Genomic DNA, 17,683 nt, shown 5'->3' with positions numbered 1-17,683 from the left:
AATTATTTCTAATATTACTTTGATAATATGATTTATTCTTGTTTTATGTGATTAATAGTTTATCCATATACCATACGAGTTTCTAACCTCTATCAATCTAGTGTTTGAGAAATCTAATTTTTTATTTAACTATTAATTATATTTAAAGATACAAACTATTTTTGACCTATCTACCTACCTTGTACCGACAGTCATTTAGTATTTAAGGAATTAACTCTAAGAATGCCATATTACTTTTTAGCTTTTGATGTTGTTTAAATATACAATTTTGATGGAATTAAAATATACATTGATGTCTATGAGTGTATTTGATTATTCTCCTTGTTGCTTTTGAGTTATAATTGTATTTTTTTTACTCTATTGGCAAGATATAATGTCTTTTAAAAGCAAGATTAATTAAAATGCAAGTGAAACAAAGTATAGGGTATAAAAAATAATTTATTGTAAAAAAACAATTAAGTATTTGAAATCACAATCACTTTAGGTATGGCAAGTCACTCGGCTGACTTCTTGTCTTTGTGTATGTGCGCTACTAGTGCCAGGGCGCCGCCCGGGATGAAGCGGACGAAATTGTCCGCAGTCAGCGGCCCGAGGGCATAGACACCTTTGGGGCCGTTTAGCAGCTCGTGCGTGCTCTTGTCTATGGCCACTGGGTTCGCTCTCCCATCGACAGGCTTCTTGGGATCGATACCGAAACCGATCCCGCTCGAATACGGGTTAGCCTGGCACTCGCAATTGTCCGGAATGATTTCTTCAGTCTTATCGCACGCGCATCTCGTCTTCTCCGGCCGTCTGTTGCAGTCTGACAGTTCACATTTTGTGTCTGTGTTCCCGTTTATCTCGGAATAATTCAAGTACCTAGATTTGCAGCTATTGATGCCTTGTTCCAATACGTTTTTGAAGTTCATCCAGTGGTTTTTGAGGAAGCATTCCTTGCGTTCGTCGTCCATTTTTTTCTTGACGTGTTTTTCTTGGAGGCAGTTGATGCAGTCGTCTTGTTGTATGCAGTTGAGGTTGAAGTTTGTTTGGAGGAAGAAGAGGTCTGGTTTGGATCCGATGAGGACCGCTATGAGAGAGACGGTGACCTCGGTCACGTGGTCTGTGGTCAGGTCGAGGAGGCGCACGCGCTTGAGGCCGTGTCCGCAGGCGGGGTCGGTGACCTCGGGCGTGACGTCGATGATCACGTGGTCCGGGAACGACTTGTAGTTGGGGTAGTTGCCTTTGGAGCCGTCGCACATCATTTTGTAGACCTGTAATAGATAATGTTTTAGTTAGCAATTGTTTAATCAAAATATAGCCTAGCTGGCTGGTAGGGTAGACGCCGCATAGGGGAAAAATGACGTGACGCCACTAGGTCTTACTTTTGATTTTGACCATAATATTATGTTAGCACTGGCAAGAATTTTTAATTAAATTGGAAAATGAAGAAGAATTGCAATTTAAGAAGAATTCCAATTGAAGAATTTCTTCAAAAATAAATTTTCCTGCATTTATTTCGGTCTGTCACACAAATATTAACTGCGCGTATGCGCAATAAATCTCACTTTTTCAACCTGGTATAAAAATTGTTCTTTGTTTTTCTCTGTGTGTCAAATTATCTCTATTATTTTTACTAGATCATCGTCTGGTTTTCCGTCTTCAGCCCGTGGTCGCCACTCGAGAACTTTTGTGACAACGCGCAACGGTCATCAGTTCTACTAGCTACATCGCCAGTTAAGTTCGGCAATACATGTAAAGCCTGGTCCGTAAGCACGTAGAATTTTGTCCAATGACCTGAAGCTACCCATCCTTATCCCTCGCGCGTAATTATATTGCTGTCGCGACTGTGCGACGGGCGCCCGCAGTGAGTGTGCGAGCGCGACAGCAACATAATTATGCGCGAGCGATAAGGATGGGTAGCTTGGGGTCATTGGACAAAATTCTACGTGCTCACGGACCAGGCTTTACACATCTCCATTGACGGCGCGATCATAGGCCAATGACAGGTCGCCCGGACTGTTATGGGTCGCGCTTTCCAAATTCGCGATCTGCACGCGTTGGTTTGGTTAAAGCTTTTAATTAACACGTGTTAAGTAGATAAGTAGGTAACTAAATTTTTACTTGGTTTTTCTGTCAAGTTGGTGGGCGGGGCTTGTTATTTGACACGTTTTGACAAGCAGTTTCATAGTAAATTAAAAGAGCTGGACGTTTGGAATTAAGTTAAAATTTAGTTACGATGCAATTTAATCACTTGAAATTAAGTTAAAATTTCGTTACCTACACGTGTAAACCATCCACTATAGCGACGTTTAGAGTAGGCGCACGCCGTTGATTTTTCGTCGGCCGATAGTTTAGTCGGGCAGTTGATCAGTATGGGAGTGCGCACACTACGCCGATTCGATTTGGCCGATTCTTCATACAATTTAAAAACGGACACAACTATCGGCCGACTAAAAATCAACGGTGTGCGCCTACTTTTAATTTCGAACTCCTCCTACCTATGTTATTCTAATTAATTTCGTTGCGGATCCAATGACAGTTTAACTTTCCCCCGGGACAAACTTGACCTTCATTGGTTGGGTTTTTATGGCGGATCCTGGCTACACAGGAGTTGCAGTGGTGGGAACGAGAGGTGGGAATAGTCCCGTTTAAATTGTATTATGGCTACTGACCTGGCAGTAGTCGGGATACTCCTGCGGGTCCAGCCTAGCCAACGCGGCGGGCGGCGCGCGGTGCACGTGCAGCGCCCGCACGCCGCGCGCGCGCGCCGCGCCCACCGCGTCCGCTGCGCTCGCGCCGGAACCCACCACTAGCGCTGTGTGCGTGCCGCCTGGAACAAGAAAATAAGATTTTTTTTAAAAAGATTAGGGGCCATCCATAAAGTACGTCACACGAATTTCATGATTTTTTGACCAATTTATTATTTAATGGACTTTAGTGTACAAATTTGGTGTTATTTTGTGTTCTAAAGTGCAGTGAAGTGATAAATTATAAAAAACATTGAAATACTTCGAATTTGAGCGCGCATCGAGTGTCGAGTGGGTTGTCGTATGAACAACCCGCTTTGGACCCGGTGGCGTCTCGAAACCTGCTTACGGGCATACTTAACTCCACGGAATCCATGAAAAATCAATAGAACTGAAACACCCACGTTCTATTGATAACTATGTCAATTTTCACTCGACATTGGCAGAAATAAACCTCCCAGAGAGGNCCCATAGATGTTTGGTTGCCATTAAAAAAAAAAAAAAAGATTGATCGTCTCGGGGGGGAAAGCATACAGTGGGATAGAAAGGGGGGGAGGAGAGTAAGTGGGGGCCAGCTTAGAGTAAGTAAGGGAGGCCATCTTAGAGGGAGAGGGAGGAGAGAAGGAATTCGTTTAGACTTACCGCAGTCTCCCAGCTCAGTAAGAGCCTGCTCTATATCCGCGAGCGCGTGCAAGGCATCAGTCGCGTGCGGTAATGAATTAGGGCACAAGTAACGAAAGGAGGGAGCAGCTTAGAGTGAGACGGGGTCGCCTTAGAGTGAGAGGGGGCAGCTTTGAGTGAGGGAAGGAGGGGCAGTCTAAGAGTGAGAGGGAGAGTAGTTTCGAGTGAAACGAGGGGGAGGGGAGGCAGCTCAAGTAAGAGGTCAGAGGGGGTACTTACCACAGTTTACTAGTTCACTGAGCGGGTGTAGCGCGTCTGTTCTCTCGCACACTCACTGCGGGCGCCCGTCGCACAGTCGCGACAGCAATAATAATTATGCGCGAGCGATAAGGATGGGTAGCTGGGGGTCATTGGACGAAATTCTACGTGCTCGAACAGTTTAGAGTGAGAGAGAAGGAGGGAATAGCTTAAAGTTAGACTCACCACAATCTCCCAGCTCAGTAAGAGCATGCTTAATATACGCGAGCGCGTGCAAGGCATCTGTGGCGTGGGGCAGGCTGTTGGGCCGCGCGCCGGCATGAGTAGCGAAAGGAGGATTAGAGTGAGAGGGAGAAAGGGAAAGCTTAAAGAGTGCGAAGGAAGGAGAGGGGAAGTAAGAAAGGGGCCGGGCAACTAAGTGAGACTGGCCCAGTTTAGAGTGAGAGGGGGCCTGCTTACAGTGACAGGGGGCCAGATTAGAGTGAAAGGAGGCCAGCTTAGAGTGAGAGGAGGCCAGCTTAGAGGTAGGGAGCCAGCTTAGAGTGAGAGGGGCCCAGATTAGAGTGAGAGGTGGGCAACTTGGAGTGAAAGGGGGCCAGCTTAGAGTGAGGGGGTCGGCTTAGAGGGGGCCAGCTTAGTGAGGGGNGGCCAGCTTAGAGTGAGGGGGTCGGCTTAGAGGGGGCCAGCTTAGTGAGGGGCCCAGATTAGAGAAAAAAGAGGCCAGCTTAGAGTGAGAGGGGGCCAGCTTAGAGGTAGGGAGCCAGCTCAGAGTGAGAGGGGGCCAGCGCTTAGGTAAAGGAACAGGGGCAGCTTGAATGTGAGGGGGGCCACCTTAGAGTGAGAGGAAGGTAGCTGGACTGTGAAAAGAAAGATTATGATTCGTTCAGGACTTACCGCAGTCTCCCAGCTCAGTAAGCGCCTGCTCTATATCAGCGAGCGCGTGTAGTGCATCTGTCGCATGTGGTAGTGAGTTAGGTCTGGCGCCGGCGCCGCACGCCACCACCACGCGCCGGCATAAGTAGCGGAAAGCACGGCCTTCACACACGTCGAAGCTGGAATAGATAGACAGAAAATCTTTAGTGTGCAATTAAAATAACAACTACAAAACGGGACTATTCTCACCTCTGTAACTCTTGTATAGCCAGGACCTACACCACTCAAGTAAAAACCAACCACTGAAGGTCGTTTGTCCCAGGAGAAAGTTAAACTATCATTGGACGCAACGAAATTAATCAGAAGAACATTGGAGGAGTTCGAAGTTTAGGTTCGACTTCCCTCCAGTGCAAAAAGGATGACAGGTGACAAAACAAAGGTTAAATTAAAACCTTTATGAAAAGATATGATGCACCACAGATAGTAAACATCAATTTTATTATGAAGTCCTACTTAGCTACCTAGAAGAGCCTCTCTGTACAAAATAACCATTATAAAACTAGTATGGTGGTATAGTCGCGACTGTGCGGCGACGGGCGCCCGCAGTGAGTGTGCGAGCGCGACAGCAACATAATTACGCGCGAGCGATAGGGATGGGTAGCTTGGGGTCATTGGACAAAATTCTACGTGCTTACGGACCGGGCTTTAGTAATATTGTACTCACCCCGAGACCCAGAAGCCGGCCTGCAGCGGGCACGACGCAACGCACCGCGGCGCAGCCACCCGGGGCGCGCGCGTCACGCTCGTCACCACCGCGCCGCTGCGGAAGTACCTCTGGAAACCACCAAACACTTTAAATATTTGTCGCAGACGGTCATGAGTACGGACACTAAAGTGAAACGCAAGTGCGCCACCTAGCGGCGAATCGGCGCAACACCGCTTTGGCGCGCTTCGACAGAGTCGTAACGGTCACGGCGGGATGGATCGAACTCACTTTTAGTGTTGCCGAACTATCGATAGTAAAACTATCGATAGTTTTCATTGGAAAAAGCCTTCTCCATCGATAGGCCTATCGATAGTATCGATACTGTCGATACTATCGATACTATCGATAGCTCAAAACGAGGCAATACTATTGAATATGTGCAATACTATCGATACTATCGATAGTATTGTTGCTCGTGAAGAATAAACTATCGATAGTATCGATACTATCGATAGTATTGTCGCTTTTGAATAAAAAGCTATCAATACTATCGATAGTATCGATACTATCGATTGTTCTAGACTATCGATAGTCTGTAAATTTGCAATAGTATTGGGTATGTTTAAATTCATTTTTATAATATTTCAAATGTTTTGCTTGACTTACCAACTAAACATATTATAACTAACAATAATAATCTCACTTGTATTTAAAACTACCTGCATTAGTTAAGTACGACAAATAAAATGTATTGCCAATTTTGGAAAAATATAATTTAATGTTATGGTTAACTATATGAAATAATTCAAGTATTCCATTAACCCTATTGTTGTGCCTATTGACTATTATACCCAAATATTGTAAACGATACTATTGTAAATTGCCAAACTATCGATAGTCTAGAACAATCGATAGTCTAAAACAATCGATAGTATCGATACTATCGATAGTATTGATAGCTTTTTATTCAAAAGCGACAATACTATCGATAGTATCGATACTATCGAGAGTTTATTCTTCACGAGCAACAATACTATCGATAGTATCGATAGTATTGCACATATTCAATAGTATTGCCTTGTTTTGAGCTATCGATAGTATCGATACTATCGACAGTATCGATACTCTCGATAGGCCAATCGATAGTCTTGCGATAGTTTGACTATCGATAGACTATCGATAGTCGACTATCGATCGGCAACACTACTCACTTTCGCTCCGGACGCCGACAAGAGAAGACATCGTCACGGAACTGTCCCACGTTTCACCTAGTGCCTATTTTATCGCTCGACGAAGTCTAGATTGTAATACTAAGAACTAAGTGCTGATTTTGAACTCTGACGATTATTAAAAGTGTTCGAACACAAGTCTCATTCTCATTGCACGATACCCTATTTCGCCCACAATATCTGAGGTTCGAATCCCTGACGAGCCGACATATTTATGTCGCAAATGCTTCATCCATTGAGGCTGGTTTTAGTGTCACGCGGACCGGCCGGTGCGGATCGCTCCGCACAGCCGATCTGTATGAACTGCTAGGGAGCGGAGCGATTCCTCCGGACCGTATTACTCTAAAACGCTCCCTAGAAGTTCATACAGATTGGCCGTGCGGAGCGGGTCCGCACCGGACGGTCCGCGTGACACTTAAAACCAGCCTTAAAAGGCTGTCAAAAGCATGGCCACAGCCGAAGGCCTGGTTTTCACTAATGCAGAGCGGAGAAGTGTTTTGAATAACCAATCAGATTTCGTTATTTCCACTTCGCTTTTGTGAAAACCGGTCAACGATGTGCAATATCAATTTCGTAGAGCTGCAAAACATTATTTAATTTAATTGGGGGAACGTGTGATCGTATTCCATTGTGTAATGGAGGCTAATGCCTCCAGTACTGACCTACAACTCTGATGATAGAATAGAACGCGCGAAAGTTATAGGGTGACGGACCCTGATGATGATGGAGCGTGTAGTACCTAGCCTACTGATCTAATAACTCTGATGATAGACACTTTTGTAGGTACGTACCTGTAGCCTACAAACTCGTACGTATCTCCTACAATAATCAGCCACAGCTCGAGCCCTCAGCCTCCCAGGCGCGGCGGCAGCCAACGGTGGTAGTGACAACCAGGCGCCGGGTGAAAGCGTCCGCACTCCAGGCGGGAAGGTATGCCACTTGTGATGGAAACTAGTGTAATGGAAACTATAGTAAATACCTACGCCGCCGCCGGGCGGGAACTGGTTGTGGAGTCTGTATTCGTAGTACTGACCTACTGCCCCAATCATACAAACTTTTGCTTGTTTGTCTATAGCGCCGGTAGTAATCAGCCACAGCGCTTGCGCACCCTAATAATGACGGAGGCTCTAGGACGTACCTGTAATCTGCAGACTTGTAGGTGTATCTACGCACGCGCACATAGCGTCAAAAGTAATCGGTGACGGCGCGTGCGCACCCTAATGATGATGGAGGTTCTAGTACAGGACCTGCAACCCTGCTGATGGAGATTAGTACGTACCTGTAGCCTACAAACTCGTACGTATCTCCTACAATAATCGGCCACAGCCCGCGCCCTCAGCCTCCCAGGCGCGGCGGCAGCTAACGGTGGTAGTGACAACCACGCGCCGGGTGAAAGCGTCCGCACTCCGGGCGGGAAGGTATGCCACGCGCCGCCGGGCGGGCCCCGCCCCAGCACTATGTGCGAGATCTGAAATAGATTTCGTGTCATTTAAAGTCAGTTTGACTTTCCGGCGGGAAAAACGTGACCTATAAGGTCAGCACACACAGAGGCGGGAAGAACAGGAAAGCGGTCGCGATCAGGGGCGATATTTTTGTTCTAGTTCGCGCTACCACCACTACCACCGGTTCACCGTTTCGCGCTAGGGCTAGGTCGCTATCAGATTGCTTTCCCGCCTCTATGTGCGCTAACTTTTACTGTTTGTCGGCCGTTAGTGTTTCATAACGGACTACGACAGGCGAGACATGATGAGATAAGATGAAGCATAAGGTAACGTAAACGTAAACAAAGTTTTACTTTGCTTTACATAATAAGTAATTGGATTGGGGATTCTTGGATGGCTCAAACTAGGAGTGCAAGTGTGGTTTTGTTCCCCAGTCGACGAAACACGTCATGGTGTTGTGCCCTGCGTGCCCAAACAACTACACGCAGGAAGATTTAATGAACTGACAACGCCACTCTTGTGGCGGAGTTTTGGGCTGACACTGTATGTTGTTGTCGACACGACAAGAAGAAGTAGAATTAATTCTTCTTACCTGTTTCTCAACGTCATATTTCCACTCGATCAGAGGGTCAGCTGGGATGCCCAGGTCAGCGCATGGCCTCAGAAGGTTGTCCATCTGAAACATGGTACATAATCATTTATTGACATCGCCGTTCCATTCAATTACTTGTTAGACATTGAGCATTCTATGTCAAGAACGCTGCGTGAATTGAATCGAAAAGTAATTTCATTGTTGAGTTGTAAAATTAGGAGTAAACATTGTTCTTACAAACAAAAACAAGTAAATTAGAGACGTCATCTTTTTTTTGGTATTTCTTCAGGGAAAGAGAGAGTTCGCTCATCAGCAGGCCACAAATTTGACGCAGTTCAAAGGATTTTGAACGTTTACTGTGGTTCACGAATCATTTGTCATTTTTACTTTTGCAAAATTACTCCCTAACTCACATGTTTATTTGACTTTAATCAATATAAAACTTCTTCGCTTTCAAAATTAGTTAAATTGGGATTAAATACATAATTCTTAATTTACTTGCATGATCTTTTAAATGTTCTCCATAGCATTCAGGGTCGACTTTGATCTTGGGAGAGTAGACATCTAGCAGAAGGAATAGATAATTAGGGAAAGAAAAGATGAAGTTAAAGGTCAGGTACGCGATAAGCCCATACATTTGTCGTCTAAATCGATAAGATTTTATCACGGCGCGTTCTAGCCCCAAAAATGTTAGAAGCTATTCTTATAGAGGTACTGAGTTATAGCAGTTATAGGCCGTATTTGAACTACTACAGTCACTGACACTAAAACAGTTCAAGGATGTATAAAAACGCGAACGATCCATTTTTTGTTTATAGTCAATTCAATAACCTTTGTTAGACGAAGGCCGAAGAAGCCGAAGTGCCACGCTTCACGAGTAGCAATGACTTTGTATGTATAACAATACCTTCATTTCAATAGTTTGGATGTTTAAAATATTGACGGCTTCTGACTTGGTGATTGTCGTACCTACTAGGTAAAAATCCTTTTTAATTTACCAGAGGCAAGTCCGTAAACGAACTAAAGTCGCTGACATAACCTGACGGATTTAGCAAGCTGAAGTGGCAATAGGCAGGGCAGGTACGCAGAACTGACAGTCGATGGGGCAGCAAAGTTCTGGAGTAGAGGGCATTTACCGAAAAACGCAGCGTGAGACGCCTACAAAAGGTGGACCAACGACCTCATGGAGGTAGCAGGAAGGCGCTGGATGCAGGCCGCTACCAATCGGGCGAGGAAATTATTGGGAGAGACAGGGGCCTATGTTCAGCAGTGGACGTCCTGTGGCTAAAATGATGATTATGAAATGGATGATTTGACCTACAATCTTACGCTAACTAGACTGGTTGGAGGCCCGATGTTCGCATATTTGTCCCTTAGTCGCTTTTTACAAACTCTCTAATCCACCAGAGGCAAATTGAGGATTTGGCATGTATTGTCAACGTGAAATTGTGAACTCTGTCAGTTTATAATATAACGCGTTAGATTGTAAACTAACAGTGGGTTAGGTTAGATTGTAATTTAACTACGTCAGATTATAATCTGACGGAATTCACAATTTTACGGTGACATATACACTCCCTTGGCCAGACGCGTTGGGGAGGAATAATATTCGCATAATATTTGGCCCATCCAAATGTACCAACATGATGCAATAAACATTTATGACTATGACTAAAGTCGCCTTTTTGCGACATCCACGGGAAGAGTGGCGGTTTCCTATTCTACTCTGCCAAGACCACACGGTCATGATATTATTTTTCCAATAAATTAAACCGGATCCACCAAACCTGATAGTGTGACCACTGACCAGGCTATGACCTATATTCCTCCGAGTAAATAAACATTGCATAATGAATATTCTACGGCGAGTCATTTGTTATGAATAAAAAACACATAATTAATGATAAACATTAATTAGTTAGTATGTAACTCGTAGTAACTGCAGATAGGAACGTATGTATTCTATCACAGTACCTAAGGTATACTGTATTGGTACCATTTTTTAAATTATTGTACAGTCAGCGTCAAATAACACTCAAAGTGGCCAAAAGTTGACAACACAACCTCATTCCAAGTCGTGCTGCGAACTTTTTGGATACTTGGGGTGTCACGAACTTTGTAGGTTCAAAGCTAAAAGAGCTCGATAAATAAAAAATTTAAAAAATGATGATTTTCAAAGACTAACTAGATTTTACTTCTTTTATTCGCTAAATGACGAAAAAATAATTCTTCTTTTGCCATTGTAATTTGTATTTCAAAAAAGTGCATGCGATTTCTGCAGACAGGAATTTTCAATTTAAAATCATCGAATATATTAATTAATAAAATAAAAATAAGAATAAGACCCACAGGTCATGTACCCGAAGTAAGTCACGCGCGGGCGCATAAATCACGAACACGGAGCGGACATTTTTACTTTTTATATTGTAATCTTATTGATCGAAAAAGTAGCGAGAGGTAGCTTTTCGGCAAAGCCGGACATAGGTACATAATTACTTATTTTTATTTATTTATTTATTAGGACAACCAACATACACTAAAAAATCTTTAGTACGTTTTTAAACATAATCTAAGTGCTAATCGATGTCATATTTTATGATAGTCATATTTAAAGAATTAACCTTGATTTGCCTTGATTCATATTTTTATGATATAAAGTCTATTTGATTAGTATAGAAAACTTGATTTTATACAACAGACAACTTTGAAAGGAAAGTTGTAAAAAATTAATTCTACTTAATAGGCAATGCCACGGGCTAAAGGTAAGTAGTTATTGATAATTGATAAATATTTATAACAACGCTAGCGCTACTTATAATATTGATCAACCGTTACAGTTTATTTTTCACAAGCTATTAAAATAATGTTAATTGGTTGGATTCTAGGAAGTGTCCATTGATTCATTTGACATTGGACTTTCAAAATTATTTATTTGTAAATAAATTAACATTACTACCGGTATCAATAAATTAATACAAAGCGAATACTTTCAAGTTAAAATTATAAACGGCAATTAAGAAATAAATTTAAAGAATGCAAGTTCCTTAACTTTTAAAATAAAACAATAGGAAAAATAATCTCATTATCTTGGATTATAAGGTTACCAGGCTTAAAAAACTAGATTCAATTTCAAGGATAAATAAAAAAAAATGTTTGCAAGTAGGCTTTTAAAAAGCACTTTTAGGCCTTTACTTTTATCGAGGCCTTAATTTTATTGGTTCAAAATATTTAGACCAATCACAGGACAGATTAAATCGTATTTTGGGCATATGCAAAAAGGGTCCTTTTTCAAATTGCTTGCAATAAGAGTCTAAAACTATTGAACCAAGGCGTTGCAATCATCAAAGGACATTCGTTTTTCCGCTTCCGCTACAGCTTTGTAAAGAACCAAAGCTTTATAGGAAACACTGTCGTGTGATAAAAAAATTAAGCAAAAAGTGAATGAAAAAAATATTGGATTTGGATTCGTGACCGGCAAAGTGGAATCAACAAAAAGTATTTTCGGATAAGATTTTTTTTTATAATCTTATTTGTTCTTAAAAGCTACTCGTATCAACACACGTTTGGTTTTATCTGCTGATAGGTACTACTTTAGTACTATTAAAATATATTTTAAAACAACCGCAAATAACTTCTTAAGCGAATTAAAACATAATGTGGTAATAAGTAAAAACGCTTATTTTTTGTTTGTGAGCTCTACATTTTTACATGCTTCAGTTAAAATCAGTACGTTTATGTAATGCAATTTGTGTTTAAGACAATTTAAATTATAAAGTGTATATGCTTGCATTTGCTACTCTATGATCATCATTGTCTTTTTAATTGAAATACAATCGATAAGTGACATTTTCGTAACAAGTCCCTCCAAGGCTTTCCCACGCCCTTTAAAGTTTTGCTGTGTCTTTCTGGCAACAGTATTATAACAGTATAAGTACAGTCAGCGTCATATAGTTCGTGACACCCAAAGTGGCCAAAAAGTCGACAACACAACCTTATTCGAATAGTAACAAAGACGTGTTGCGAATTTTTTAGCTACTTTGGGTGTCACGAACTACACTGGTCATCACAAAAATCAACCCTCCCGCGACAAGCACTTTCAAACGTATGCATTCGCACTTCCCACAAATGTTAGCACCATTGTATATGTTAATCGTTTATTAAGAAATTAAATGTGTTCTCTATAAGTTATGTCTATGGATATTTATTGGGCTTTCAAATAACACCAATATTGTTAGGGCACCATGATTGTGTCAGTAGAAACGAGGTTTCCTGTAAAACGTAGGTGGGCCGATTTTTGTGAGGACCAGTATATTTGACGCTGACTGTACCCACAATAGTAGTTTGTATAGCACTTATGTGTAGTTTTTCACACATTAGTACACACACTAGATCAACGAGGTGTCAAAAATCAGCAAATGAATGAATGAGTTGGCATGGCAACAGGTTATCGAACGCCACCGCGGCCCACGATAGCAAAATATGAATATACATTATATATAAGGCCGCGGTCTGTGGCGTACCGTACTGGTTAATGATTAAAAATATACGTGACTGTAAAATGACTGTAATAAGTGCATTCAGTACACAATTACACATGCCAAGGCCAAGTCTGAGTACGGGAGCATTGCTCACTTTCGTTCCCACCGCCAATAAAATCTCAACCATTCAAGGAACTTTTGATGAAATTAAAATGAATGAAAAGTAGCAAATATTTCCATGCCTAGTTTGGTGGTGGCCGAATTGTAGATCTTGGATATACTGGAGTTGCAGTAGTGGGAACGAGAGGTGGAATTTTACTTGTGTCATCACTAATTAGCCAGTACTTATACGTGTAACGTCTTCCATAAGGTCTGTCGCTCCTTAGGATAATCTTACGTCCAATAGTGGAAACTTCTAGTAGACTTCTTCCTCAAATTTCTGGCGCTCCTTGGGAAGACTATTGCCCAGCAATGGATTGCAATTGACTTAAATGATGTTTCGTTTGCTATATTCACTCGGACTAGAGATGGGTTATACTAGGTAAATTTGATACTAGGTGCACCTATTCCAAGTATTTATTAATACGTGATCCAAATACCTGTTCCACTTAGTACGTAGTAATTTACCATACTTGACGCGACTAGTGCGGAGTGCGGACTAATCCACGTATTATGACTTTAAAATACAATTTTCTTTGAAAAGATACAACCGTAGTATTAATAATGCAATTTGAAATTGAATAACTTGTAGAATAGAATGTTTCTTCTATAAAAAATAAACACTTCAAAAATCGGACGTGTGACGGCTCATGTCAAACTGAGAGTGTTCCATTTCAACATTTTTTCACATCGCTCACAAAACGCTTACAGATTAAAGAAATATCACAGATATCGCTAAATTTATCAACGTTGATGTCAAAAATAGCAAATCTCCATACATGTAAAGGAACACGCCCAAATTGACAAAGAAACACAGACAAAAAATCTTGGTGACAAAACTCCCCATGGGTCATCTACTACCAAAAATTTCTGGGAACTTTTGTCACCACCGGTATTTTAGCGGGTAACTTCTCAGAAACAGGAGTTAAATTCTATCTAATCAACACTCGAAAACTATTCCAATTTAATCTAATTATCAAATTACTATTTCAATACAAATTATGCAATTATCACGGACGCGTGACAACAAACCAAAACAAACCTGTCGGAAGAATAAAAACTGGTTTTTTACCGGCTAGTCAACAAGGAGTGAGCTGGATGAGAGAGAACAAAAATTAAAATATTCAAAACCTTACCTGTGTACAAATAGAGTTTAAATTACGTAATACATCAAACACCTATTCCTATCTCACACCTGCCTGCGCTCAAATTTGTTTGTCAGACAGAGACGGAGTGAATCTCTACGTTCGCACATAAGCTTAGCGAGAAATACGCGGTGCACGTAATACACGACTACGGATTATGCAATAATAACCTCTATTACTTTGATGGTAGGGTCGGAAATCGTGTAATTTAAAAAATACTTAGCGAGAAATACGCGGTGCGTGTAATACACGACTACGTATTATGCAATAATAACCTCTATTACTTTGATGGTAGGGTCGGAAATCGTGTAATTTAAAAAATACTAAGTGGATCAAGTATTTTAAAAATTGGAATAGGTGCCACTTAGTACTGTAAAATACCTAGTGTGTGGACCTGTTCTAGTAAATACGTCTCATCTCTAACTCGGACTGCTCTTTGAGCTATAACCACTAGTATTTAATTAGCTATAGCTATAGCGACTAGTGTACTCAAGACAGCACATAGCACGTATTCAATAATCAACACACCGCCTCTTCATTTAATCGTGTTTACAAGACGTGGTAATTTACGTCTACCACCTTACAATGACTACTCGACAACGCTTCCTGACTTGAGGAATGCGTAGACGCACGTGGATTGTTGACACCACGGTGGATGACACGTGAAGTATACACTAACAGATAATTAAGTTTTACGAATTCTTTCCTCAGTATTTATGTCTGTAATGTTTCAGGGCACTTACATGTCCGTAATATATGTAGCTTGCTCTACCACCACTTCATGATAATTATGTATGTTATATTATTAATAGCAAATAACAATTTGCTTAATTCAAACTACCAATCAAATGATTACTTCGCGACCTACAAATCATACAAAACTTTTTCACCTTGGTTGTAGGAACCAATTCTCGTGGCAATATTTTTGAACATATTTTAAACACGATAAAGATTAATTTACTGGGGGGCACTCAAAAAAACTTACCAGAGGTTAACGGGTGTGTCAAGTTGCTAGTTTGTTGCTAAGCGATTAGTGTTTTAATTAATGGCAATGAGGCGAGGCAGATAATGTAATATAATCGACACCATTAACTTTGCGAAATTGTACCTAACAATTCATTTTAAAATAAAATAGAGGCCTAAATTACCTACCATAAGTTTTTACTGCAAGTCCGTAACAACTAACAATTATTATTATTTTAATTTCATCAAAAATTAAACCTACCTATTGGCTTCATTTAGTTGAAATACTTGAACTTTAACTGTATACAATTAATTACTTCATTGTAAGTAGTTAAATTTACACAAATCATTACATGACTAAACAATTACCGACCCTATTTGCGTAAGCAATCAATCCGCTTCATAGTTTATTTATTTACCTAACTCAATGGTTTTCCTTCTTAGGCAAAGTGTATAATCATATGCCTATTATTTCATTCAATATTAATTTATCATCATCATTTCAGCCTCAGGACGTCCACTGCTGAAAACAGGCCTTCCCTAACGATTTCCAGGTAAGTCGGTTGGTAGCGGCCTGCATCCAGCGCCTTCCTGAAACCTTTATGAGGTCATCTGTCTACCTTGTGCATGGAAGTTCCACGGCACGTGACCTCCACTCCAGAACCTTCCTGCTCCATCAGTCGTCAGTTCTGGGTGTGCCCTGCCCATTGCCACTTCGGCTTGCTAATCCGTCGGGCTATGTCAGCGACTTTAATTCGTTTACGCTCATTTCTGATTCGATCTCGTAAAGAAACAGAGCTGGTTGACCCATCGGCATCCATTTTACTGGCGGTCAAGCTGTAGATCCTGGCTACACAGGAGTTGCAGCGGTGGGAACGAGAGATGGGAATAGTCTTTTGACCAATATTTTAGTATCAAAGAGACTCACCAGTAAAGGGATGGGGTTCTGGCTTCTTCCCTCCAGACCTTCGGCCAGCTCCAGTAAGTCTGTTTCGTATAAATTCTGTCCTTCTGGCAGGTTTGATAATCTGAAATACACAGAGATTATTGAAATGGTATACCTTTCTAAGAATCAGAGGGACAAATGTGCAGGTCACTTGTGCAGGACCGGTTGTTGTGGTTTTTGGGAGACCTATATCCTGCAGCGGACTTTCTTGGTTGTAACGAAATACTGAATACATTTTTTCTTTCGTTCGTTAGATTCAGCCAAATGACGTCCACTGCTGGACAAAGGTCTCCCCCAAAGATTTCTACAACAACCGGTCCTGCGCTGCCCGAATCCAGGTGCTTCCCGCAAATATTATTCTATTCTAAATGCCGTCTCCCGCCACAAACGGGCAATTGTGGAAATCATTGGGGGAGGCCTATGTTCAGCAGTGGACGTCCTATGGCTGAAATTCTAAATACTTGCAAGTTACCTGGCTCTGAGCATGTCGTCAATGGGCAGGTCTTCTGGCACTCTCTTCAGGTAGGGCACGTTTCCTGCCAGCATGAATGACGTCACCATCCCGCTGGGGCCGTTGCCTGAGGATTTTATACAGCTGTTATTGATTGCCAATGGAAAAGACTAAAGCCTGGTCTCTGAGCACGTAGAATGTTGTCCAATGACCCCAAGCTACCCATCCTTATCGCTCGCGCGTAATTATATTGCTGTCGCGACTGTGCGACGGGCGCCCGCAGTAAAGTGCGAGCGCGACAGCGACATAATTCCGGGCGAGCGATAAGAATGAATAGCTTGGGGTCATTGGACAAAATTCTACGTGCTCAGAGACCAGACTATAGTCGCCTTCCATCATTCATCATCACAGAGGCCGCTTTAGGGAGCGCTACGTTTAGCTTTAGGATTACACTACACATGCTCTAATAGGTCATTCTATTACGCGTACAAAATAAATCCGTACCAAATAGTTCTCTGTCTATACCAAAATTCAGGCTACCTTTAATCGCGAAAAAAATTGTACCAACAATTAAGGATGAAAAGTAATAAAACTATGTTTTGGATGGAGGAAACCAAAAAATGAATGTATCTATAAAAGCGAATGGTCACTGATTGACTGACTCACTAACTCATCACGAAATCTCAGAAACTACAAGTGCTACGAGTCTCAAATTTTGCATGGGGGTTCCTTTTAGATGGTAGGTGCTCACTAAGAACGGATTTTAAGAAACTAAAGGGGTAAAACGGGGTCCACGAATACGAAGTCGCGGGCGGCTAGCGGCCGCTCGCGTCTTCGTATTCTCTTTAAATCCATTTTAGACGATAAAACTACGCATTTGTCGTCAAAAATGAATAAGAATAAGAAATTTATTCATAATGTTCATTACATGTCCAATTTGATATAATGTTACGGAAGATTATATCCTGCAGATACCCCCAGCTGATCCTTATTTTCGTGAGATCTCAAATGGATCATCAAGATAATGACACCGTCTCAAGTTCCAGATCGTTCCGCAACAATTGCTTTGACCCGGCCAATTACGCGAGTCAACT

At 41.6% G+C, this 17,683-nt stretch overlaps 1 protein-coding gene across 2 annotated transcripts; it reads right to left on the bottom strand.

Annotated features, from left to right (window-relative positions):
* Nucleotides 1–135: 135 nt before the first annotated feature.
* LOC114363228 (oxidative stress-induced growth inhibitor 1) lies at nucleotides 136–16,745 on the bottom strand. Of its 2 annotated transcripts, XM_028318893.1 has the most exons (8): nucleotides 16,611–16,745; nucleotides 16,121–16,220; nucleotides 8,448–8,531; nucleotides 7,693–7,881; nucleotides 5,203–5,312; nucleotides 4,500–4,657; nucleotides 2,652–2,809; nucleotides 136–1,250 (listed from the first exon to the last, which is right to left on the bottom strand). In XM_028318893.1, the coding sequence occupies exons 1-8, from the start codon at nucleotides 16,697–16,699 to the stop codon at nucleotides 495–497; spliced, it is 1,644 nt and encodes a 547-aa protein (XP_028174694.1). In that variant the 5' UTR covers nucleotides 16,700–16,745; the 3' UTR covers nucleotides 136–494. The 2 variants fall into 2 exon arrangements, with proteins under 2 accessions (XP_028174694.1, XP_028174695.1); XM_028318894.1 differs by lacking the exons at nucleotides 7,693–7,881; nucleotides 8,448–8,531; nucleotides 16,121–16,220; nucleotides 16,611–16,745 and adding an exon at nucleotides 7,205–7,627.
* Nucleotides 16,746–17,683: the final 938 nt, after the last annotated feature.

The sequence above is a fragment of the Ostrinia furnacalis genome, unplaced genomic scaffold (genome assembly GCF_004193835.3).
Source record: "Ostrinia furnacalis isolate ACB-3 unplaced genomic scaffold, ASM419383v2 OfSCF7032, whole genome shotgun sequence".
NCBI lineage: Eukaryota > Metazoa > Arthropoda > Insecta > Lepidoptera > Crambidae > Ostrinia > Ostrinia furnacalis.
The sequence above is the reverse complement of the archived record's forward strand: the minus strand, read 5'-3'. Positions and strand labels throughout refer to the sequence as shown.